At 34.9% G+C, this 27,634-nt stretch overlaps 2 protein-coding genes and 3 long non-coding RNA genes across 5 annotated transcripts; 3 read left to right on the top strand and 2 right to left on the bottom strand.

The window, feature by feature from the left end:
- Positions 1–280: 280 nt before the first annotated feature.
- LOC112049738 (uncharacterized) lies at positions 281–7,408 on the bottom strand. The gene is made up of 7 exons (XM_052890970.1): positions 6,537–7,408; positions 5,985–6,074; positions 5,789–5,887; positions 5,449–5,544; positions 4,664–4,732; positions 1,904–2,704; positions 281–1,568 (listed from the first exon to the last, which is right to left on the bottom strand). Exons 1-7 carry the CDS (start codon positions 6,826–6,828, stop codon positions 1,219–1,221), a joined length of 1,797 nt encoding a protein of 598 aa, XP_052746930.1. The 5' UTR covers positions 6,829–7,408; the 3' UTR covers positions 281–1,218.
- Positions 7,409–10,017: 2,609 nt separating this feature from the next.
- On the top strand, positions 10,018–15,959 carry LOC128199804 (uncharacterized). The gene is made up of 2 exons (XR_008252346.1): positions 10,018–11,314; positions 11,937–15,959. It is a non-coding gene; the product is annotated as an uncharacterized LOC128199804 (long non-coding RNA).
- Positions 15,960–16,391: 432 nt separating this feature from the next.
- On the bottom strand, positions 16,392–20,727 carry LOC128199802 (uncharacterized). The gene is made up of 2 exons (XR_008252344.1): positions 17,874–20,727; positions 16,392–17,045 (listed from the first exon to the last, which is right to left on the bottom strand). It is a non-coding gene; the product is annotated as an uncharacterized LOC128199802 (long non-coding RNA).
- Positions 20,728–20,867: 140 nt separating this feature from the next.
- On the top strand, positions 20,868–22,725 carry LOC128199805 (uncharacterized). Its single transcript, XR_008252347.1, has 2 exons — positions 20,868–21,008; positions 22,434–22,725. It is a non-coding gene; the product is annotated as an uncharacterized LOC128199805 (long non-coding RNA).
- Positions 22,726–24,625: 1,900 nt separating this feature from the next.
- On the top strand, positions 24,626–27,358 carry LOC128199799 (uncharacterized). The gene is made up of 3 exons (XM_052890966.1): positions 24,626–24,830; positions 26,283–26,942; positions 27,291–27,358. The coding sequence occupies exons 1-3, from the start codon at positions 24,656–24,658 to the stop codon at positions 27,356–27,358; spliced, it is 903 nt and encodes a 300-aa protein (XP_052746926.1). The 5' UTR covers positions 24,626–24,655.
- The last annotated feature ends 276 nt before the right edge of the window (positions 27,359–27,634 follow it).

The following is a 27,634-nucleotide window of genomic DNA, read 5'->3' as shown; positions in this document are numbered from 1 at the left end:
AGCATTAATAAATGTATTTGCATCCGGGTGAACATTTCTATAATTTATTGCTCTGATCCTGCCAAAAAAGTTTTCTAAGGGATCTTGATTTATGTGCCTTGGATAAAAATATTCTATGTTATATTTTAAAAATAACAATTGCGATATTCTTTGAAAACTTTCAATTGTTGTTATCCATCCATCAAGAGAAGGAACTCTGACTTTATAGGTCTTCTTATTCTTTTGTGCCCTGCGACTATTTTTGTCGATAAATTGAATGTTTTTTAATATAGCCTTTAGCTTCATTCCAGAAATCAAATTGGTTGGAGTTCGGTTTTACTGGTCCTCTTAATTTTCCTTTGACAGAGTCCTTTTGTGATCCGTCGACACTACCAAATAGTTGGTCTATTAACAATACTGCTTCGCTTGTAGTTTTCATGGTTGCACTGACAGTTTCGCCATCCACATATGTTTCTGAAATATTACCAAAATATGTTAAGAGATATGTGCATACAGAAAAGTCTTATTCACATACTGGATATTATTAAAACATCAATAGGTGAGCTACTAAGCAGCTGCCCTGCTTTTTCACCCGTATAGTTCCCATCCTTGTGGGAATATGGGGATATAATATAGCCCACGACACTCACAAATAACGTGTTTTCTATTGGTAACAAACAGACTAACTCACTAATTACCTCTTTATAATAATATTATTAGGATATGTATAACATTCTATATACAATATACATATATAAAATGTGAAATAAAAAGTGTTGCTTGTTGTTACTCCTCTGAAATGGCTTGACCAATTTTGATGAAGTTTTATATGTATATTCGGTATGTTTGAGAATCAGCGGACCACCCAAAAACTCTCTTTTAAATTTTTCATTAGAAATCCTACTTATATTATAAACGCGAAAGTTTGTATGGATGTTTGTTACTCTTAGTTACAAGAAGGTTAAGCAATCAACATGTATATATTTTTTTATGTATCAACATGTAACTTTTTACTGAGTAGTCCGATTTTGATAATTTTTTCAATTAGAAGGGTTGGATTTTCTTTTCCAAATTTACGTAGCACCTCATATACGCTATGTTTCGAATAAGGTCCCATATAAATTTGGAGAAGAAAATCCAACCATAAGGGTAGGAAAACAGGGGATGATTGATTGTATACATATTAATTGTAAAGTAAAACCGAACATAACTTCTCATAATGTTATCCAATTTTAATAATTATTTTCTTATTAGATAGGACTTCAAAATTAGTTCCAATTTGAACTCTAAGGTTGGGAAAATAGGGGTGATGTATTCATCACTAGCGGACGCCACACAGTGGGCAGCCACAGACACTTTCATTTTTTTCATTTTCTCAGTGTAAACATGGTGATCTGTTAACTTTTTATTCATTCTTGTGTGACCTAATTGGCAATCTGCATTGTAAACTGAGAGTATGTCACTCCAAGTGGCAATCCTCCCTTTAAAGATCATATCCTTGTTTAAAAAATTATTTCTTAGTCCTTTTAGTAAATGTGGTGGATCATACACCACATTTAATTCATGATTGAATATCTCAACAGTTCCATCTGAAAATTAAATATATTTAGTTAAACAATGAATATCAAGTTGTTTATATCTATCTATGTACATTTATAGATATACTAGTTGAGACCTGCATTTTAATCTGCAACAAAATTAGTTTAAGTTTTCACCCTGTTTATAACACTCATCGTCATCATCATCATATCAGCCGATGGACGTCCACTGCAGGTTTTATTTTGCAAATTTCTATTCCTTAGGTTACAATCACATTGCCAAATTTTCCAATACATATGCCAGTTGAGTGTTCATTGTCTTATGAGATTTATGAAAACTGATCAACAGACCAGAACCAGTTAGCAACAAATTAGGAAAAGCATACCATAATGTTGTTCATTCAAATTCTTTTTGCGTTCTGTTTCTCTCTTTAATATATTTATAGCTGTTCGAAATGTAGAACCTTGGTCACACACAACAGCCACGGGTATCAAGCTTGACTCACATACTCTTGTGACCACTTCTTTCAAAATCTGTACAACTGTAACAGCTGCAGTAGTACCCTCACAAAAATAAAATGAAATAGGTTGTCTCCACTTTGAGCAGACTCCTCTTAACATGAATACCAGAGCATGATCACAAAATTTAAATTCTCTGTTATTCCCAAAGTCCTTAAAGCCCCTTATTTCATCTTGTGACTCAACATATGTGAGATGAGGCGTGAGAGCTACTTCATCAAACAGGATTGAACACAATTTTTTCTTTGTGGTCCATTTTTGAGCTTTGGTTTTTAATATTTTAAAAATATTATCATTTATGCCCACATCAAATGTTATGTTTTCAGCAAGGCGGTTTAGAGTTCTTTTAGTAGGCAAGTTAAATATCTTTTGTAATAGCCTATATCCTTTAGGGCTTTCCTTCATTAGTGATAATGATAAAAGCTTTTCATTTGTGGTGTATCGCATTGCTTTCTTCTTTTTACCTGCCAGTTTCAACTGCATAAGAATAAAATATTGTGCTTGATGAGTAATGTTGCAAAAATTTTTAACAAACAATTGGCTATTACTTAGTGATGTAGCAGTATCTAATCTTTCGGAAAATGGCTTTTGCTTCTTGTTTTCTTTGATAGACATTTCTTTCATTCTTTTTATAAAACACCTACACTTTGTTGTTGTTGTCAGGTTCACTGTAAAAGAATAATAATATTATTTAGTTAATACAAAGTGGTGAAACGATTACGACCTTAATTTCAACCACATATGGGGTATCGTGTAAGTAGTCTGCACGCCAATTTTTATTAACTTCTATGCAGTGGTTTAGCCACAGGATAATTTTTTCACTTAAACAATTTTTGAACACGCTGTAAATGTATTACAAATACCTCACGAAAATTCACTAGGTCATTCACCTTGATAAACCAAAATAACAATTTAAAATGTGCGTTTTAAAAAATATTGGTAACTTACAAAAAACAAAAATCCTATTGAAATTTAGACCTAATGTACATAAGAATAAAAATTCTTATTATCTTTACCATACTTACCTACAATAATTATTCGGCACCACAAATTTTGTACCTATTTTTAATGTAAACAAACGAAAATTGCGACGTTGTCAATTGGACACTAATAGTCCAGGATCCGGGGAACATTTTTACAGTTGATCACTACCAAGTTAATTTTATGTGAGTAGCTTAGAGTCTTGATGAGGCATAAATAACATTGAATTTGTAGGACAATATGGCTGAAAAGTTGTATAAATTAATAGTTATACAACTTATCAGCCATATTGTCTTACAAATAGCGTGGTCAGTTATTTCGTTCCTATGCTCAGACATTTATGTTATCTAGTAACACTGTTAGCTACCAAAATAAATAATTTTCGAAAATTTACAAGTTGGGCGCCTCATCAAGACGAAGCTACTCACGGAAAATTAACTTGACAGTCATCAACTGTTAAAATATTCACCGGATCCTGGCCTATAAGGGCTTTCATTCAATATCATTTGTTTTTAGCTAACTGTAGGTGTTTGGAAGATTTACTAAGTGGGAATAGGATAGAAATACATTTAGTGTTTTTGCTAGATTTGGTTCCCGGCGCGGGCGGCGTCTTTTGAATAGTGACTCAGTGTGTGATAGCCAGTTGCTACCCTTGCGCATTGTTTTATACAAATCAAACATTTCTTGTGATTTGTGTAGTTTTTTTTATTGTGAAGTGTGTTTTGGTATTGAAACATAATGCCACGTTTCGGTGATACTGCTACTGAGTATACCGATATCTCGCGACGTTGTAACATGTGTATTTTAATCAATGGTGGACATTTCCAGCATTTAAAAATTTAAGCTAAGTACTGTAAATACGTACGAGTACCTACCTATACCTATCATGTTTAAAATGTGTGAGTTTTGATTAGTAACATTTAACAACAATATCTACTCGTCTCGTGCGGCGTACAAAATACATTTTGGCGCTCCCCCCCGCCGGCGCGACGCGATTATTCTTATGTAGATAAGTACCTACGAGTGCATGAAAGAACTTTACGCACTACAAACGGACCGCCAAATAACCAAAAACTAGGAGACGCGATGTTGCCGCTTTTACCTATAGGTCACTTGAGGTTAGTTTTATATTATTATAAAGGATGTTGTGAATTTTTTAGATTATTTCCGAATTTATTTTGTTTGAAAATTTAGTTTTTTTATTTATTATATAATAATTAATTTAATCACCTAATCGTATTTTGATTGACTGTTAGCGATTGTGTATTAATTTAAGGTCGTATTCCTGGCACCACTTTGTATATGCAATAGAAACAAGCAGACGCCCATGACTACACCTACGTGAGGAACCTCTGACCCTTCTAACTTTAAAAAACACTTTCTATGAAGTGCTTCTGTCTCCTGTTTCCCCTGGTATATTGTTGTTAGAGATCACTAGCTTTATCTGTTTCTATGGGTTTGTTTTATTTATTTATAATGCTTTATTGCACACAAAAACATATAAAAAATAAACTACAATGCAAATTCCATTATTATTAGTGGGTCTTCAAGAGGTTCTTTCCTTACACCTACTCCTGTGTCAATAGTTTTATCTCTGTGTTTAAAATAATACAGTAAAAATGTGTGCTATATAAATAATACTGTACCTCTTCCTTTAACAAGATATTTCCTTGGTGTTCCTTTACTTTTAATTTGCTGCCCACTGTGTTTCAAATCTGAAAATAGCAAAATGGTAAAAGTACATAACACACAAGAAATAATTTATTTATTGAGTTGGAGTACCATTGTGAGTGAAAGCTCTAAATCACCAAAGGTAGGATGATAAAACTACTTGTTTGAATAAGGGTCTATGATAAAAATGTTACTATCTTTTGTTTTAAACAGCTATATAATAAAATTTTGAAAACACTAAAGCTGTCTCCTCTAAGAATGAGAGGGGTTTGTATGCCCACCACGCTGGCCCAATGTGGATTGGCAGACTTCACACACTGGTCTGATTTGAAAAATAGTTTCAGTGATAGATAGCCCATTTATCGAGGAAGGCTATAGGCTATATTTTCAAAAAAATTAGGGATTGGCGCGTTTACATGGCGTGCGCTGAAAAAACTATTGATGTACAAAAACAAAAACATAAACACAGCTCTATCTAGCCCCAAAGTAAGCATATACTATATAACCTGCATTATGGGTACTAAAATAGCTGATTTTATCTTAAAGTTATAATATACTAAGTACATAAATTCACCCAGACACTAAATATACCTATGCTCATCACAAAAATATTTCTCAGTTATGGAAATTAAACCTTGGACGCAGGAAGCAGGGTCACTACCCACTGTGCTGTGTGACCTTCTATCATGATATTTCCTGATAATGTAACTATCTATTTTTGAAACAAATATAATATTATATCCAGTAAAATATATATTACCTGTTGATACAGTTCCTAATATTGATACAGGCTGGTTGTCAAGAATTTCCAATGTTTCATGTGTTTGCATTTCTGATACAGTAGGATTACATTTACCTAAAACAAAGTTGAGAATGTAAAGAAGACAAAACCTATTTTAAAACATTCAGTATATAATGATAAATTAGTAGCCTTATGAAGATCATCACATTGAAATGAAATCTACACACTTCAGTGCTAATAAAAAGTTCAAATAAATCCAAAATCCATATTAACAACATCTATTCACTTGGTATTATCAAGCACCATTTATAATATTTTGTTAAGCATCATGCACATTCATAGATATTTTTTACTATACCGTCAGTTTTCACATTAGTTGATGTCCCTTCTGCAAGGTCGACAGACCCTTCGATTTGATAACTCAAAGCATAGTCATGATCTTTCATGGAGTCTTTAGCTGAAAGTAAGATAATATAAATCTCATTAATACACATAATTATAAGTGTTAGCAAAGAAATGGTTTTCGAGTCCAGCACAAATAATTTAGTACTTACCAATAACAATGGTACTTTCAGTGAAAACGGTTGTATCTTCCAAGTTGGTTGGTTGTAAAGCATAATTATGATCCCTCAAGTCATGTTCAGCTAGAAAAAAATACATGCTATTAATATGTGTCATAACACTGTTTTTCAAGGGATTTGGCATCAAATGGCTGGCAACAAGGGACAACAATTCTTGAAAGCGACATAGGCCTCTTGCATGGACTTCCAAACAAAACGGTCTCGAGCAGCCACCATCCAGCGGCTCCCTGCAACCCGCTTGATGTCTTCGGTCCACCTAGTGGGGGGTCGACCAACACTGCGCTTTCCGGATAATTAATTTTACATTAACTGTACGCGTGTTTATACCATCATAGCAATTTAAGAAGTTATCTCCATATAACCATATCGATCGGAAAAATCGAGAATAATGTCAGTCATTCTGAGTTAGTAGGGACTTTCAAACGATAGAAAACTGTGTAACATATGTCTTCCAACTGTGTAACATATAACCTCTACACCACAGGTTACTCAGTTTTTAACACTTATGACATGAAATTAACTTACCTAATGTGCTCAAAGGAACTCCGTGAAGTATTTCATCTTCAGTAAACAAGCATGGATAACCATGCGCAAGCCGGTTGCCCTGATTGTCAAACTGATGTCTGTCGAAGTGCTTTTGGCATACTTGTTTAGTCACTAATTGTGCCTTCGACAAACCACTGAGCTTTACATTCACAGGAATCAAGAAAGTCAACCACAATTCTCGTAATTTATCGTTCTTTGGCAAGTAAAAAAGACGATGAGTCTCGCTGGTAGCATTGCAAGCAACAACACAACACTTTCTCACTTGAGACATGATAATACGTTGAGTTTCTCACAGAAACAGTCACTGGTAGCAAGGAGGCCAGTAGATTATTCAGGATCTCGACTCAAAGCAAAAACCAGTGTTACCAACTCTCCAAAATATTTATCCCTAAAGTTTGTGTCAAAAACCACTAAAATCGCCTTAATTATTGAGTTGTCCCCCTAAAAATATAAATTCATAATAATTTAGAAATAATATGTTTCAAAAGTCTATATTTAATACAGACAAAATATTACGTCTTTATCTGAAGATTCAGATTTTTTGAAATCATACAATAGATATGTTGACAATGAATAAATGTAACAATTTTTTTTATTCGATGAAGATTGCCGCCAGTTGCCTCAGAGTGGTTGTAGAGTAACGTATTATACGTCGTTATAAGTCGCTAGGTCAAGAAAGAAATATTAAAATTATCATCAATTTAAAAATATTAAAGAGTCAAAAAATCCCTGAAAATACCCCTAAAAATTTCAGACCCCTAAAAAAATCCCATTTCACTTATTTGCCCCCTAAATCTGGGGGGAAAACCCCTAAGTTGGGAACCCTGCATCTTATCTTTGTTTTTGAAATTTTGACAGCTTTACTTCAGTGTTACCAACTCTCCAAAATATTTATCCCTAAAGTTGGTGTCAAAAACCCCTAAAATCGCCTTAATTATTGAGTTGTCCCCCTAAAAAATATAAATTCATAATAATTTAGAAATAATATGCTGTCATAGGTTTCAAAAGTCTATATTTAATACAGACAAAATACTACGTCTTTATCTGAAGATTCAGATTTTTTGAAATCATACATGTTGACAATGTATCCATAAAAATTGCCTCCAATTGCCTCAGAGTGGTTGTAGAATAACGTGTTATATATTAAGTAAGTTAACGTATTAAGTCGCTAGGTCAAGAAAGAAATATTAAAATTATCATCAATTTAAAAATATTAAAGAGTCAAAAAATCCCTGAAAATACCCCTAAAAAATTCAGACCCCTAAAAAAATCCCATTTCACTTATTTGCCCCCTAAATCTGGGGGGAAAACCCCTAAGTTGGGAACCCTGCTTTACTTAACAAACAAAATATGGCTCACTGATTGGCTGTTCATTTCGACCAATGACAGAAGAGTTGCGACACTAGCGTTCAGAGCCAAAGTGGAAGCGGGTGGAACTAAAATCTGTCTCAGGCCTGCCTGCACCTGTGAACTCGTTACTCGATATTGACACAAACAAAAAACACATCGACATTTTGTTAAGTGTTTATCACAGACTAGCCGCCCACTTACAAAATAAAACCATAACGTGTACATACTCTTTGGTAACAGGGATCGATTGCAGCGACAAAACGGCACATGCAAGAACTAAAGTGTCATACCCCCTGGGGCCTAATTGTCTAACGGAGTTCATTGATCGTAAAGTTCATACGATCGGCTACGATCAACGATCAATCGTAACTTTACATTGGTATTGTCTAATTTAGTTCATTATATGAAGACCGGATGGTGAACGATGAACTGAAATCATTCATGAAGATTGCGTATTGTTTATGCAAAACGATAGTGAAACTATCGTTAATAATATTATCAAATTTAAGTCAAACTCCATAATAATGCATATATTTTAACAAAGTTTTATGTCTTTTATTTAAAACATTAAAGAAGCATTAAATTTCACGAAAAATATCTACTATTGAAGAAAATAGCGTGAGAAAATGGTACATGCAACTCGAGTAACAAAACGCAATTAACGAATTTAACCAAGGGCTATTTGGACTATTTGGTTATCTCCCTGTTGTCTGTGTAGGCTAGTGTCAAAATAACGTAGTATCCTATTAGTCTGTGGTGAAACATAGCATATTATTAACCTGTGGATTAGAAACAGGGTTCCCAACTTAGGGGTTTTCCCCCCAGATTTAGGGGGAAAATAAGTGAAATGGGATTTTTTTAGGGGTCTGAAATTTTTAGGGGTATTTTCAGGGATTTTTTGTTTCTTTAATATTTTTAAATTGATGATAATTTTAATATTTTTTTCTTGACCTAGTGACTTATAACGATATATAATACGTTATTCTACAACCACTCTGAGGCAACTGGCGTCAATTTTCATCGACTAATAAATATTGTTAAATTTATTCACTGTCAACATGTATGTTATAAAAAATCTGAATCTCAAGATAAAGACATAATATTTTGTCTGTTAAATATAGACTTTTGAAACATATTACAGTATATTATATTTTTAGGGGGACAACTCAATAATTAAGGCGATTTTAGGGGTTTTTTTACAAAGTTTAGGGATAAATATTTTGGAGAGTTGGTAACACTGATTAGAAATTTTAATGTATCAAAACAAAACAATATTTTTATTTTTCAGGTTAGAGAATTTTAAAATTGAGCAAAGTTTTACTAATTTATAGAGTATAGTGGTCTTAGGAGCAAAGTTTACTTCGTTTGTGTTATTGTTACTCAAAAATATAAAAGTAAACAAAAAAGAAAACTACCTCTATCTACTTTTGTCGATGTCAATTTCTTAAGAAGTTTCTCATTAAAACAACCCTTAACTCAGTGTCCACGCCCAGGGCAGGGCTAGGGCGGTTAGCGTAACTACAAGTGGTTACAGGTTAACTTACAGTTAGCCAACTGAAGAACAATGCCCGATTAATAAGTGGTCGCGCTACTTGTCTACTACATGTCCCTGCTGCAGTAATTTCTTTGTTGGGAAGTATTTAGCACATCCGGGCTGCGCAAAAGGAGAGGGTGGGCATTTCCTCTGTCTCTAAAGAAAGTCCGCATGTTATTTTTATCCCAGTGTATGAGTCAGCACTAATATACATAGGTTTACCTAAGTGTGTGATGAGTGACTTCACAAGCAGACTTATTATTAAAGGATTTGAACAGTTCTTTAGGGTGTTTTATTCCTGGATTGCTTCACCAGCCAACAACAGTGTCATAATAACAATGGGTTTGCAGAGTTAGTTTATCTAGGCATTTAGATATACAATCCTCTACTGAGAGCAAAATGTTACTCTTTTATTTTATATTTTTTATTCTTTACAAGTTGTCGTGAATGATGTCACGAAAATTAATAGTAATATCGAGGAAGCCCAGAGGAGCTCAGAGGATAGCACTCAGAGTGACCGACAAAGTCAACAGGGTTGCCAAGTCTGAAGTCTGAGATTCGAAGGTAAGTTTCCGAACGTATTCTAGATTAGTAACTTGTCAAAGGTACTTGATTAAAGGTAAGTTTCTAAACGCATCGTCGGAAGTGTACGACAGTTTGAACTATAACATTAACTGTTGCGGTGGGATTCCTCACTTTGTCGGTGACGCTGGGTGCAGCAGGTAGCAGCTTGAACTCCAATCATAACGTGAGTCCCTAGTTTATAGATTGATTCTCATAATTTTTCACAAGTGATATTTCCTATAACTATTCCCTTAATATTCTTTAAATATATGAAAGGTTTAAATGTGTATCAAGTTAATCATAATACTTCCAGAGATTTATGTGATTTTAAGGGATTGAATTTATCTAATTATAATACACGCGTTGGGGGGGTAACCAAGGGTCCCTTAAACATATACAATCAGTTCAGAGGGACCCACAATAGAGAAATGGGCCTAGCCAGGTTGGCCGTGCACACTAAGAAAAGATACCGATGAGTGAAATTGTCCCGCCCCCAAGTCTTTATATTAGGGTAGAATAGAATGTAGTATGCCATGTTGGGCTTCTTTGTTGGTTCTTCTACCGAGATTGGCGGCCGTTGTCTCCGGTAGAAGTGGACCCACGAACGCCGTCGCGGACGGCTGGGATCCATGCAGATCCCTACTTACGACGTTCTCTCATTGAGCAGAAACGCTGAATGGGAGAACGGGCCCCGCATCCGCTGCATAAACAGCAAATGGGTCGGTAAGTTAGAAAGGTTGTATCGCAGGCCACATTATCTCTTCTAGATATAAAGGGATTAAGAACCACGGCAACCTAGTCCCCCAAATAAGTCCACACAGTTACTCTCCACCAAGGAAGAGAGTCGTGGCAGTTCCGTGAGACCACAGTTCTTTCCGTACAGAGGAAAGCAAAGGCAGAACTCATAAGTCCACAGTCGTTCTTAATCCCACTGCCTTAAAGGCCACAGACGTTGACAGACAAGGAAGTAGGAGCGCTCCGTTCAACGATTTCCCAAATTGGTCATGTAGGAAACTATAGGATCTAACCCCTGTAACAAAGTATAAATTCATGAATCATATGTAGATAACACGTTACGGTCAGGACAACCTATATCTAGGGCTTCAACACTACCTTAGTTGCCTAGAGTAACTCGAAGGTCAGTGTTACAGCCGGCAGACACAGTACCGAGTTGCTGTGTTTGCCCGGATTTATTTCACTTTCCAGAAACCAGCTGCGGTGATAGAACCTCAGATTAGGAGAGCAGTTTCATGCGGAGCAGATCATAGTTCCTCGACACACCTACATGCTGGGCAATCTACTATAATATGTGAGTTCTCAAACTTGTATATCTATCAATTCTTTTTATTTAATTGACGCTGGCCCTATAGCTCTCAGGCTTATACTATATGGGGTTAAACAATCAGGGCAAAGCGCCACACAAGTTAGGCTGAAAATCCACAACCCTTTCAGTTGCTACACGTCATCACACCAGAATGCTAAATCTCTTCACCGTATGTCTCAATCGGTCCAGCCGGGGATCAAACACAGGACCTCCGGCACATTAATTATCATTAACATCAGTGATATACCTATTATACATTATCACCATAATATTACCAATCCACATTGGAGCAGGTTTTTTTTTTATTCTTTACAAGTTAGCCCTTGACCACAATCTCACCTGATGGTAAGTGATGATGTAATCTAAGATGGTAACAGGCTAACTTCTTAGGAGTAGGAAGACAATCCACACCCCTTTCGATTTCTACATGGCATCATACCGGAATGCTAAATCTCTTGGAGGTACGTCTTTGCCCGTAGGGTGGTAACTAGCCGAAGCCTCCATCGGCCCAGCCGGGGATTCAACCCAGGACACCACTGCTAATGTTTTCCTCTCAAAGATTCTATCTAACTCTTAGTATGAAATATAATTTTTTTTTTAATTTCAGACTAAATTGATTACTATGAACAGACCATTATGATGATGAACCACTGATATTGACACAGAGACGTGAAGATGAGTGCTTTGACAACAAGACTGACTAGCTGAGCCAGCTTAAGAATTATGTGGTGTGTGGTGTGTGTGTGTGTAATCCCAGGAGCTCTCTATGTCTGCCAACCATCTATATTCTTACTCATATTTGTCATTTATAAAATAAATTTGATTATTTAGTATGTAACTTCATTGTACCTATCCTGTGATTAACTGAAGCTGTTAGAAAGGTAGCATTTGTAATAATTATTTACGGTAAATAATATTTAAAAAATAAATATGATTTAACATTTAAGTATGGACAATATGTTGTAAAGTACAGTGGGCAGGGCTGAACCCATGATCCCTCAGTGTCGAGTCTGGCCCCTTTATGGTGTAGCTAGTTAGGCTTCAGCAGATTTATATTCTAATTTGGTAATACTCTTTTTTCTGATTTAAGAAAATTATACTAATCATCAAAACTGTCTGTACAGGCCAACTGTTTGGATGAGAAGTATATATTTGATTATTTTTAAGCTTTGTGGTTTCAGGCTTTAAAAAATGTCTAACTGAAAGTCTATGTCTACTGTATTTATTATTATTATTTTAATAAATAAACTTAAAAAAATATTTTTTTTATAAACTTCCAACCCCTATCTCAGAGGTGTCATTTTCATAATTCTTAGATTACTAGTAGTCTAGATAATGTAATAAAAATACAGTTTGTGAAATTGTAGGGGTAAGCACTGGACCTACTGAACCAATTTTAAAGATTATTTTCCAATAAAAATCCACATTTGAGTATTATAGGCCATGTATTCCTTCCCACGGGAACAGGAATTATGTGGGTGAAACTGCAGGGGGGCGAACATACACAGGTATTATATAGAGTTATTCAAAATTTATCGAATTCAAAAATGTATTTTTTACAACTACACTTTTTTGAATAATATATTTAATTATTGTAATGGTAAAAAAAAATAATAGTAAAATGTTAAACTGAAAGCTTTAGTTTTGGAAAAGACTACAACAAAACAAACTCAGCAAAGTTAGTATTCTTTTATTTTCAAATATCAAAGACCAAATCAAATATCATCAGCATTTCACAATCTATGCAAATATTTTGATAATACACACACATTTATGATATGACCAGATAACAGGGTCATCAGTACAATGTCCTATCAGCTAAAAGCCTTTGCCATCTTTTCTTCAGCACACCAATATGTTATTCCACTGTATTGCAGGTGCTATTTGCAATATTGGAGTCTGCAGTTATAGGGCATATTCCAAATCTGTAAAAATGGTTAATATTGAGCATATTATAAAATACAAACATCACTATTTATGTGTAGTTTGTGTACTAAGATAATATAGTGGACAGACAAGCTTCGCTTTGACTCAGTCCCTATTCCTTTCCTATTCTACACCCACCCATTGGCTTGTCTAGTATTATTTCCTATTCCTATTCTGTAGCTCAGAATCCTAGGATTCCTAGGGTGGGCATGCACCAATGGAATATGTAAATGTACCTAAGAGCGATGACGATAGAGTTCGTTCGCTTAATCATACTTTTAAAAATGAAATTCGATTCCTTTTTGCTTAATAGCCAGCAAACTTAACTAAACCACACACATAGGCCCTGGAACACAAACATATTGGATACGACAACATGCAAGATGTTGCAGAAATCTACAACATGTTAAGGTATTAAATATCGTAGGTAGTGAGTTTATGTCGCTGGACTCTTTGTCTGGTACGTCCAATGATAGTGTGTGTTAGACATTGGATGCTGGAAGAAAGATGCTGTTTGATTCCCAGTTCTTGGAGGAGTGAGATGTTGTTTCGAAACCAGTGTTGCCAGTTGGATCTTATGAGAAGTTACCCGAAATATTAAAAAAGTAACCTTTTTGTGTAAAAAGTAACCTTTTGACTAACTACTCTTGCTTTTTGCGTTCAACAGCATGGCTAAACCACCATTTCAGCCTCTGGGGGCTAAAGTAATTTTGTTTTTTTTTTTAATATCCGTCTTTTACGAATACTAGCCAAGTACTAAATTACTACAAACCGAAGGAGATTTTACTAGTAAATAGAATCATCTTAAGTAAGGCCCTGATTGTTTGCCTTTTACTTATGGGATAAGAAAAATACAATTAAAGAGCAAGGATCTAAAAAACAATAGACGTTAATTTCTTAAATTCATACTTGATTTTTTTAAGAAATTCAATGTGGCTGCAACTTGCTTATTTCGCAACGTCAATTGTAACGTCTTCATTTAAAGTGAGATTGACACAGAAACATCGATGAGTTCTTGAGCATTTGTTGATTTAACGACCGTTCTGTTTTAGATATACGAAATTGTAAGTTAATTCTAAAAATTCCGAAATATCACGTAAAAGTAACCTTTTTATTAATGTAACCTAAAAGTTACCAATACAGTCAAAAAATCACCTAAAAGGTTACAAAAGTAACCTTCTGGCAACACTGTTCGAAACTGTGTCCAGGGGCCTAATTGTCTAACGCAAACGATTGAATTTGACAGTTGAAATCGTACGTTTTTACTTGTCAAACGGCTATTTCGGATTGTGTAAGCCAATGGAAAGCCATCGGTTGGGCATAGTTAGTTCATTACGATTAGATCGTTATTTTTATACGAAGAGTGAATGATTTGATATGATTTGACAGTTATTTGCGATTGTCTTCGAATTGTGTAAAGTTTTATGTTCATGGCTTATGTCAAAAACTTACGATGGGTCTTGAGTCACCTTTGATCGTAAAACGGACAAATTGTGGATGTCCAAAATTCCAAAATAATTATTTATATTTTATTAAATATCTAAAATTAATATTTTTTTCCATTCTAAATCTCTCAATTCAGTCTCCCCGACCACAGTTAGCATTTTTAGGACGAAACTTGGCGAAGTGTTTAGTGCTTTGTTTGTAAACAATGAACTCTCTTAGAAAGAGTAATAAATAATATATTCTTTGCAGTGAACCTATAAAGTCAAAACAATGAAGTTAATTCAGTGCTATTAATCGATTTATATAGGATGCTGAGACTTGGACTCTGAGAGAAAGTGAGAAAAAGAAGATACACACTCTAGAAATGTGTTGTAGAAGAACGCTTGCATATCCTGGACACAGTTTCGAAACAACATCTCACTCCTCCAAGAACTGGGGATCAAACAGCATCTTTCTTCCAGCATCTAATGTCTTACACACACTTCTTTGGACGTACTAGACAAAGAGACGATAAGTCCATATCCTTAGAGAGACATAAACTCACTACCTACGATATTTAATACCTTATCATGTTGTAGATTTCTGCGACATCTTGCATGTTGTTGTATCCAATGTGTTTGGATTTGTGTTCCTGGGCTTATGTGTGTGGTTTAGTTAAGTTTACTTAAGTTTGCTGGCTATTAAGCAAAAAGGAATCGAATTTCATTTTTAAAAGTATGATTATGCCAAACGAACTCTTTTGTCATCGCTCATAGGTACATTTACATTTTCCATTGGTGCATGCCCACCCTAGGAGTCCTAGGATTCTGAGCTACTGAATAGGAAATTATACTAGATAAGCCAATGGGTGGGAGTAGAATAGGATAGGAATAGGGAATGAGTCAAAGCGAAGCTTGTCTGTCCGCTATATTATCTTAGTACACAAACTACACTTACTTTGAGACTAAATAGTGATGTGTGTATTTTATAATATGCTCAATATTAACAATTTTGCTTTACAGGAGATTTGGAATATGCCCTATAACTGCAGACTCCAATATTGCAAATAACACCTGCAATACAGTGGAATAACATATTGGTGTGCTGAAGAAAAGATGGCAAAGGCTTTTAGCTGATAGGATATTGTAATGATGACCCTGTTCTGTTCAAATCATAAATGTGTGTGTATTATCAAAATATTTGCATAGATTGTGAAATGCTGATGATATTTAATTTGGTTGGATTTTGATATTTGAAAATAAAAGAATACTTACTTTGCTGAGTTTGTTTTGTTGTAGTCTTTTCCAAAACTAAAGCTTTCAGTTTAACATTTTACTATTAATATTTTTTTTTACCATTACAATAATTAAATAAATTATTCAAAAAAGTGTAGTTGTAGAAAATACATTTTTGAATTCAATATATTATTTTGAATATCGCTGTTTAATACATGTGTACGTTCGCCCCCCTGCAGTTTCACCCACAGAATTCCTGTTCCTGTGGGAAGGAGTACATGGCCTATAATACTCAAATGTGGATTTTTATTAGTAAAATAATCTTCAAAATTGGTTCAGTAGGTTCAGTGCTTACCCCTACAATCTCACAAACTGTATCTTTTTATCACAGTATCTAGACTACTAGTATTCTAAGAATTGTGAAAATGACACCTCTGAGGGTGAAATAGGGGTTGGAAGTTTATAAAAAAAAAAAATTCAAGTTTATTTATTATAATAATAATAAATACAGTAGACATAGACTTTCAGATAGACATTTTTTAAACCCTGAAACCACAAAGCTGAAAAAATAATCAAATATATACTTCTCATCCAAACAGTCGGCCTGTACAGTACTTGCAGACACTGTTTTGATGAATAGTATATTTCCTTAAATCAGAAAAAAAGAGTATTACCAAATTAGAATATAAATCTGCTGAAGCCTAACTAGCTACACCAAAAAGGGGTCGACTCGACACTGAGGGATCATAAGTTCAGCCCTGCCCACTGTACTTTACAACATATTGGCCATACTTAAATGTTAAATCATATTTATTTTTTAAATATGTTTTACCGTAAATAAATTATTACAGATGCAACCTTTCTAACAGCTTCAGTCAATCACAGGATAGGTACAATGAAGTTACATACTATAAATAATCAAATTTATTTTATAATTAACAAAAATGAGTAAGAATATAGATGGATGGCTGACATAGAGAGCTCCTGGGATTACACACACACACCACACACCACATAATTCTTAAAGCTGGCTCAGCTAGTCAGTCTTGTTGTCAAAGCACTCATCTTCATGTCTCTGTGTCAATATCAGTGGTTCATCGTAATGGTCTGTTCATAGTAATCAATTTAGTCTGAAATTAAATAAAAAATTAATATTTTATACTAAAACTTAGATAGAATCTTTGAGAGAAAAACATTAACAGTGGTGACCTGGGTTCGATCCCCGGCTGGGCCGATTGAGGTTTTCTCAATTGGTTTAGGTCTGGCTGGTGGGAGGCTTCGGCCAGTTTCCACCCTACCAGCAAAGACGTACTGCCAAGAGATTTAGCATTCCGGTACAATGCCATGTAGAAACCAAAAGGGGTGTGGATTGCCTTCCTACTCCTAACAAGGTAGCCTGTTACCATCTTAGATTACATCATCACTTACCATCAGGTGACATTGTGGTCAAGGGCTAACTTGTAAAGAATAAAACAAAAACCTGCTCCAATGTGGATTGGTAATATTATGGTGATAATGTATAATATACCACTATCAGATGTTAATGATAATTAATGTTCCGGAGGTCCTGTGTTTGATCCCCGGCTGGACCAATTGAGACCAAGCGATTTAGCATTCCGGTGCGATGACATGTAGCAACTGAAAGGGTTGTGGATTTTCAGCCTAACTTGTAAAGAATAAAAAAATAAGAGTAACATTTTGCTCTCAGTAGAGGATTTTGAATGGTTTGAATTTGCGGACCCATTGTTATTATGACACTGTTGTTGGCTGGTGAAGCAATCCAGGAATAAAACACCCTAAAGAACTGTTCAAATCCTTTAATAATAAGTCTGCTTGTGAAGTCACTCATCACACACTTAGGTAAACCTATATTAGTGCTGACTCATAAGAGACTTAGAGATTAACACTGGGATAAAAATAACATGCGGACTTTTTTAAGAGACAGAGGTAATGCCCACCCTCCCCTTTTGCGCAGCCAGGATGTGCTAAATACTTCCCAACAAAGAAATTATTGCTATAACTGGCAGCAGGGACATGTAGTAGATAAGTAGCGCGACCACTAATTAATCGGCCATTGTTCTTCAGTTGGCTAACTGTAGTTAACCACTTGTAGTTACGCTAACCACCCTAGCTCTGCCATGGGCGTGGACGTGGAGTTATGGGTTGTTTTAATGAGAAACTTCTTAAGAAATGGACATCGACAAAAGTAGATAAAGGTAGTTTTCTTTTTTGTTTACTTTTATAGTTTTGAGTAACAATAACACAAACGAAGTAAACTTTGCTCATAAGACCACTAAAAATTAGTAAAACTTTGCTCAATTTTTAAATATACTCTTTAACCTGAAAAATAAAATTATTGTTTTGTTTTGATAAATTAAAATTTCTAATCCACAGGTTATTAATATGCTATGTTTCACCACAGACTAATAGGATATCACGTTAATTTGACACTAGCCAACACAGACAACAGGGAGATAACCAAATAGTCCAAATAGCCCTTGGTTAAATTCGTTAATTGCGTTTTGTTACTTGAGTTGCATGTACCATTTTCTCACGCTATTTTCTTCAATAGTAGATATTTTTCGTAAAAATTAATGCTTCTTTAATGTTTTAAGTAAAAGAATTAAAACGTTGTTAAAATATATGCATTATTTTCAAGTTTGACGTAAATTTGATAATATTATAAATATAGTTTTACTGTCGTTTTGCATAAACAATACGCAATCTTCATGAATTATTTCAATTCATCGTTCACCATCCGGTCTTCATACAATGAACTTATTTATGGTCGAAATTTTCTTAGATGACTTTTTTACACAACAATAATGGCCGACTATGAATCAAAGACAATCAGTAGGGTTGAGAAGTTAACGGCGGGCATCGGAACGATATCAAGTAGGTATCGTTATAACTGAAATACCTAAACTAAAATATCCGTTACTATAGTACGTTATCTTAAAAGGGAACGTATAGTAACGTTTTTCGGTTGTGTGCATTTTAAGAAATTAAATATCACGTGTCACAAACGGTGAACGGTGCACGGTTTATGCCTATGGGTACGCGTGGTTAAGAAATGGGGTAATCTTTTTTTTATTATTATTATAAATATACTTAAACAATACACATCACTATCTAGCCTCAAAGTAAGCATACAGAGTAGCTTGTGTTATGGGTGCTAAGATAGTTGATATTATAATATTAATATACAATTATATACTACATATAAATGTATAATGTATAAATACGCTACATATACACTTATATAATGTATAAATACACACAGACACTTAAAAACACTCAATCTCATCACACAAATATTTTCCAGTTGTGGGAATCGAACCCACAGCCGTGAATGCAGAAAGCAGGGTCACTACCCACTGCGCCACGCGGCCGTCTCTTTCTTTAATCTTTTGGGGACGTACTAACGTCCAAGATTTGCTTATACTTCAAAAAAGTGTGCACGTATCCACGTACATACTGGGTGTAAGGGACATGATACCGAAAACTGCATGAAGAGGTTAAATTTAGTTTCCACAACGATATTTTAAATACCAATTACGTCGGAAATAAGAAAATTCAGATTTTGAAAATTTTGAGCACGCAATGTACAGCGAATAATGCGATAACAACGCTCCGCAATCTACTGCGTACGTACATGTAGGTAGTACGCATCGACAGCAAATCGGCTGGCTACACTTACCTATCTAATACCTATTTTTTATACTTTACAAGTTTTTAACTAGGTACAGGTAGTTAACTTACTTCAGGTTGTTTCTCGTTTACGAGACGTTATGTCGTCGTAGTAGGTACGATATTCATGAGTACTGAATTGATTTGATCTAAGCATTTCAAGACTTCTCAGTCAACACACACAAACACACACAATACAAACGACACAATTGTATGAGTATTCGTTACAGAAAATCACTACTAACAGAACATAAAACATACACAAAAGTTTTTGAATTTTGGTTTGTTTGTCAACAGACCGCCGAACACGAACTAAAGAAAAAATAGCGTAGCGTCTAGCGAAAGGACCTAAAGTTTCAATATTTTGAAAATACCTATTAACCGCGCCGCGTGGCTTAGCTTAGAGAGAGATAGCAATTATTTTCCTCGGCACCGGCGGCGGTCGGCAATACAACGTCGCGCAGTTTGTTTGTGACTTTGTATATATACCTATTAGTCGTGACCTGCCTATTTGACCTCTTGGAAAACAGCTGATCGCGCGCATTTTGCAAATTAAATTTACATTGCTAGTTTTTGTTAAAAATCTTGATTTGACGATTTTTATTAAAAATCGTATTGAGATAGATGAAATAAGTACTTCTAAGCTGTAATTAGTTAAAAAAAACTGTAAAAAAAATTTCAATATCGTGAAAAGACCGACAAAAAATTTCAACGCTGAGAGACTCAGAATCATGTACTGAACCACTGGATTAAGTTTTCGTTAGCATGCCCCTTACACCCAGTATAGGTAACCGTATTTGAATAAACTAAAACTGTAGACTCTGCCCTGCATGTATATTTTTGAAATATGTAAAATAGTCAGAAAAAAAGTTAATTATTACGAAAATACTTATAGAGCACGGCGTTTCCATGAAAAAAAAACTCATTTACCCTTCTTCATAATTATTACTCTACAGCTACAACTTAATGTTATCCATACCAGTGTTTGAATAATGCTACTATTCGTAAGATATCTTTTACGCTATAGAATAACGTGAGCATATTTATTGTATAACATTTTCATTAAAAAACTATTTTTTAAAATAAAATGATTATAAAATATCAATTTTCCATCTTTAAACTAACAACATATCAATTATTAAAGAATCATTCATTATCATTTATCGATAAGTTAACGCTCGATGTTATTTACCCATCCTTGCTTTTCATAGACAATCTAGCGTTACGAAATGTCAAATTGCCGTAATCGTAGTTAAGCTGTGCAAATTAATCTCGTTGTGATTTTGTTTTTCAGAAAATAAATGTGAATAGATCGTAAATTCGGTGTAGTTTTTGGTGTAATTCGTACTGTACGCGTATAATAAAGGATTTAGACACTTTGTTCTTTAGAAATTACGTATAACGTAAGTGAAATATGTGATTTTAGTGACAAGACGGGTTTGTTTTGTTCATAAGACTTCTAAGAAAATTTCGACCATAGACAATACCAATGTAAAGTTACGATTGATCGTTGATCGTAGCCGATCGTATAAACTTTACGATCAATGAACTCCGTTAGACAATTAGGCCCCAGGCCTGAGACAGGGGCCTAATTGTCTAACGCAAACGATTGATTTTGACAGTTGAAATCGTACGTTTTTACTTGTCAAACGGCTACTTCGGATTGTGTAAGCCAATGGAAAGCCATCGGTTGGGCATAGTTAGTTCATTACGATTAGATCGTTATTTTTATACGAAGAGTGAATGATTTGATATGATTTGACAGTTATTTGCGATTGTCTTCGAATTGTGTAAAGTTATATGTTCATGGCTTATGTCAAAAACTTACGATGGGTCTTGAGTCACCTTTGATCGTAAAACGGACAAATTGTGGATGTCCAAAATTCCAAATTAATAATTTATATTTTATTAAATATCTAAAATTAATATTTTTTTCCATTCTAAATCTCTCAATTCAGTCTCCCCGTCCACAGTTAGCATTTTTAGGGCGAAACTTGGCGAAGTGTTTAGTGCTTTGTTTGTAAACAATGAACTCTCTTAGAAAGAGTAGTAAATAATATATTCTTTGCAATGAACCTATAAAGTCAAAACAATGAAGTTAATTGAGTGCTATTAATCGATTTATATAGGATGCTGAGACTTGGACTCTGAGAGAAAGTGAGAAAAAGAAGATACACGCTCTAGAAATGTGGTGTTGGAAAACAATGCTTGCATATCCTGGACACAGTTTCGAAACAACATCTCACTCCTCCATGAACTGGGGATCAAACAGCATCTTTCTTCCAGCATCCAATGTCTTACACACACTTCCTTTGGACGTACCAGACAAAGAGACGATAAGTCTATACAGCGACTTATACTCACTACCTACGATATTTAATACCCTTATCATGTTGTAGATTTCTGCGACATCTTGCATGTTGTTGTATCCAATGTGTTTCGATCTGTGTTCCAGGGCTTAAGTGTGTGGTTTAGTTAAGTTTACTTAAGTTTGCTGGCTATTAAGCAAAATGGAATCGAATTTCATTTTTAAAAGTATGATTATGGTGAACGAACTCTTTCGTTATCGCTCATAGGTACATTTACATTTTCCATTGGTGCATGCCCACCCTAGGAATCCTAGGATTCTGAGCTACCAAATAGGAATAGGAAATAATACTAGATAAGCCAATGGGTGGGAGTAGAATAGGATAGGAATAGGGAATGAGTCAAAGCGAAGCTTGTCTGTCCGCTATATTATCTTAGTACACAAACTAAACTTACATTGAGACTAAATAGTGATATGTGTATTTTATAATATGCTCAATATTAACAATTGTGCTTTACAGGAGATTTGGAATATGCCCTATAACTGCAGACTCCAATATTGCAAATAGCACCTGCAATACAGTGGAATAACATATTGGTGTGCTGAAGAAAAGATGGCAAAGGCTTTGCTGAAGAAAAGCTGATAGGACATTGTACTGATGACCCTGTTATCTGGTCAAATCATACATGTGTGTATTATCAAAATATTTGCATAGATTGTGAAATGCAAATATTTTGATAATACACACATTAATGATTTGAAAATATTTGATTTGGTCTTTGATATTTGAAAATAAAAGAATACTTACTTTGCGTAGTTTGTTTTGTTGTAGTATTTTTCTAAACTAAAGCTTTCAGTTTAACATTTTACTATTAATAAATTATTCAAGAAAGTGTAGTTGTAAAAAATACATTTTTGAATTCAATATATTTTGAATAACTCTGTATAATACCTGTGTATGTTTGCCCCCCTGCAGTTTCACCCACATAATTCCTGTTCCCGTGGAATGGAATACATGGCGTATAATACTCAAATGTGGATTTTTATTGGTAAAATAATCTTCATAATAAAAATTTTAATAAAAAAAATACAACCGACTTCAAAACCTAAAAACGAAGCCACTAAACTAAAAAGTGAAAAATAACATCATAATATGTTCTACCCGCTGATCAGTATAAAGGCGGTGCTAAGCCGGTGATGTATTAATTCAAGCCATGTGAGAATATCTTGTAGATGTAGATTTTGCAGACAGTGTTGTTTCATGTGGTCCTGTCAGAAATGGCTTAAATTAAGACAACACCGGCTAAGCACCGCCTTCATACTGATCAGCAGGTAGAACATATTATGATGTTATTTTTCACTTTTTAGTTTAGTGGGTTCGTTTTTAGGTTTTGAAGTCGGTTGTATTTTTTTTATTAAAATTTTTATTATTTTTCCATTTTTAGTGTAAAATTTCATCTCAAATGAATATATCAGACCCCTAATGACAGTCACAACCCATTTTGGTACAAAATTCTCAGCAATACAAATTAATCAAGCCCAAGCACAAGGTAGCTACCGTAAACCGTTAAGGAGTTCCCTTAATTGACCTTGGTTTATGGTTCCATCATCAGATCGACTTTAAACCTTCATGAAATTGTAGTGCTTAAAAGTACTAAATGGAAAAGTTTATGAACACACTAGACACCCATATAATTTTCGAAAGTTCCCCTCAATTTCTCCAGGATTCCATCATCAGATCTTGACATGATGGCAATGGGACCAAATGGGGACTATACCGTTTCAAACAAAAAAAGAATTTTTGGAATCGGTCCAGGCGTCTTTGAGTAATCGTTGTACATACATAAGAAAAAAAAAATACCGACCGAATTGAGAACCTCCTCCTTTTTGAAGTCGGTTAAAAATTGGTTCAGTAGGTGCTTACCCCTACAATGTCACAAACTGTATCTTTTTTTATTACAGTATCTAGACTACTAATCGTGTCATTTTCATAATTCTAAGAATTATGAAAATGACTCCTCTGAGGGTGAAATAGGGGTTGGAAGTTTATAAAAAAAAGTTTTTTTTTAAGTTTATTTATTATAACAATAATAATAAATACAGTAGACATAGACTTTCAGTTAGACATTTTTTAAACCCTGAAACCACAAAGCTTAAAAACAATCAAATATATACTTCTCATCCAAACAGTCGGCCTGTACAGTACTTGCAGACACTGTTTTGATGATTAGTATATTTTCTTAAATCAGAAAAAAGTATTACCAAATTAGAATATAAATCTGCTGAAGCCTAACTAGCTACACCATAAAGGGGTCAGACTCGACACTGAGGGATCATGGGTTCAGCCCTGCCCACTGTACTTTACAACATATTGGCCATACTTAAATGTTAAAACATATTTATTTTTTAAATATGTTTTACTTTAAATAAATTATTACAGATGCTACCTTTCTAACAGCTTCAGTCAATCACAGGATAGGTACAATGAAGTTACATACTAAGGGCGCTTTTAGTGTCACGCGGATTTGCTCACGCACGCGGGATTGGCCCGCATGCGTAGCATCCGCAAAGAACAATTTCATATAGGTATCTATTGTAAAGCGTGATAAACGCACGCGGGACGCGGGGCGCTGTGCGGGGCGTCACCCCGGTGCGGGGTATCCGCATGCGTAAGCGCTGCCTACAACTTCAGTGCCCATTTTAGAGTCGAGCGGGGCGCACGCGCCGTATTGTACTACCGAAATGAAAATTGATACAGAACGAGTAATCATTGAAGTTCATCTGCGGCCCGTTTTGTGGGATAAACGCAATGAATTATACAAAAACAGGGACGCGAGGGAGGCTGCATGGAGAGATATTTTGAAGGAATTGGCACCTAACTACGAAAATTTGAGCGAAGAGGAAAGAAAAGTGGCGGGTATGTGTTTGGTTCATTATTTTATTTATACAAGCATCATTACTTTATTAATATAAGCATAATTATTTAATTCACAAATAACATCAAAAACCTTCTAAAACCTTTTGAGTTTAGTTAATTAATTATATATCGGTGTTGCCAGGAGACTTTTCCTTCATTGATAAAGTAATCTGCAAATATATCTCTGATATTACTTGCCGACGTATTACTACTTTCAGTCTGCTGCCTGGGTAGTGGTCCCGTAAAACCATTTGTGACAATGACCATGTAGCCATCCCGTTTCCTTATGAAATTGTGAAGTAGACATGCCGTCTTGACTATTGATTGTGCTAGATCTAACTTGACAGTCATGGATCTGTGAAATATTCTAAATTTATTTGACATAATTCCAAAAGTGCATTCTATGTACCTTCTAGCTCTGGACAGACGGTAATTAAATATTTTCTTTTTGTAAGGTAAATTATCACGAGCATAAGGCCGCATCATATGTGATGATAAACCAAATGCCTCATCTCCCACTATCACGAACGGCAACTTTGCTCTTACACTAGATGGATAAGCTACTTCGGGGCAAATAATAGGCAACTCTTGCGGGTCAGGGATACCCAACGTGTTACTTTCCAGTTTCGTATACAATTGACTCCTTCTAAAGATGGTTGAATCGGCGTTGCTTCCACTGGTACCGACATTAATATATGTAAAATTATAATCAGCATCACACATTGCGAGGAGCACTACAGAATAATATTTCTTATAATTAAAATATAGTGATCCACTGTGCGGCGGCCGAATCACTCTTATATGTTTTCCATCAATAGCACCCAAGCAATTAGGAAAATTTGTATATGTGAGAAATCCCTCTGCGATTTCTTTCCATTTGATCCCATTAAGCTGTGGAATACATTCAGACTTTAGTTCAATCCATATTATGTAACAAACTTGTCTTACTATTTCGCTAATTGTTGCAATTCCAATCATATAGGAATAGTGTAGATCAGTGAATGTATTACCAGTTGCCAAATATCTGAAAACAAAAACAATATATTAATAATATGATAACATAATATATTAATAATGCTGACATCAGACATAAGACAGCATGCACCGCTCGAATTTTACTTCAGAAGAAAAATAAATACCCGTGAAAGGGCACGGAAGTAGCTAGCGCTAGAAGTTTTTAATTCGTTTTAACTACAGTACTATAGCTACGTTAGATTTCTATGATTTGCCGAAAATGTTATCATATCCAACTAATATCAGATTTGTACACACGGCCACAGATCAAGCTTCCCAAAACCAGTATAAACAGGACTCATGCGTTGTTTATTATCGTAGACGACTCGCCGCCCGGCGAGGCCCTAGCAAGTTCCGTTTATTGGTACTGGTTTTGGGTAACTTGATCTGAAACTGTGTGTACTTTTGCCACTTACTTATTATATTTTGTCATTTCAGACAAGAAAATACAACAACGCTGGCGAACAGCAAGGGACACTTACCATAAAGACAAGATATCTGAAAAAAATCAGCCATCCGGCTCTGGGAGTAAGAAGAAGAAGAAATATTCTTACTATGACATTTTGACTTTCTTAGACAGTACAACGGAAACTGCTGGAGAAGAGTCACTCTGTGAAGAAATGTCTGAACAAAGTAATTTAGAAACACCTAATGAGTCCACGCAACCAGGTACTTCACGTCAAGAAAGTTCTCAACTAACATCACAACGTAATTTAGAAACACGTAATGAGTCCACGCAACCAGATACTTCACGTCAAGAAAGTTCTCAACTAACATCACAACGTAATTTAGAAACACGTAATGAGTCCACGCAACCAGATACTTCACGTCAAGAAAGTTCTCAACTAACATCACAACGTAATTTAGAAACACGTAATGAGTCCACGCAACCAGATACTTCACGTCAAGAAAGTTCTCAACTAACATCACAACGTAATTTAGAAACACGTAATGAGTCCACGCAACCAGATACTTCACGTCAAGAAAGTTCTCACCCAACATCAAAACAAAAACAAGTAAAATCTAAAAAGCAAGCACCATCTGAATTTGAGGCACAGTTATTAGAATGCTTAAAGTCTAATCAACTGGAGCTAGAAAGTGAGGATTTGGCTTTCTTTCAGTCTCTGCAGCCTTCATTAAAAAGATTCACTAGATATCAAAAACTAATGTTCAGAACAAAAGTGTTAAATATAGTTATGGAAATGGAAAGTCAAACACAACCTGCATACTACAGTCCCATACCTACAACAAGTTCTAGTGCTTTTACTGAGCTTGACAGTTTGTCACCGATAAATCAAGATTACCAAACCAATAGTATAATCCAGGATACTTCGAGTCTTAACGACAATGCTATTAGTTCTGCTGCAGTGAATGACAATGAAACTCTTATTTCGACTGAAAGCGGCTTGTTTAATATCACGTCTTATGACGTAATTTATACCCCAGCAACAACATCGTCTACAGGCGAAAGAAATGTCAACGCTCAGGATACAAATTTACAAAGAAATGAATGATGTAAAATTTGATTTTTTAATTTATGAATAAAACTCTTTTTATTAAAATGAGTACGATTAACTTTTTTTCTCCAGTTTCTCATTAATTGTATGTTTAGTCATATGAGTGCGGTTGTACACACGGCACAGATCAAGTTACTCAAATCCAGTATAAGCGGGACTCCGACGGGTTACCTAAGTATGATAATACGCAAGGCGCGAGTTCCATTTATGCTGGTTTTGGGTAACTTGATCTGTGGCCATGTGTACTTTATCAGATAAAAAAAAGGATTGTGT

This window comes from Bicyclus anynana, unplaced genomic scaffold (genome assembly GCF_947172395.1).
Source record: "Bicyclus anynana unplaced genomic scaffold, ilBicAnyn1.1 scaffold_38, whole genome shotgun sequence".
In the NCBI taxonomy this organism is placed as follows: domain Eukaryota; kingdom Metazoa; phylum Arthropoda; class Insecta; order Lepidoptera; family Nymphalidae; genus Bicyclus; species Bicyclus anynana.
This window is presented reverse-complemented; position numbering and strand designations above follow the sequence as displayed.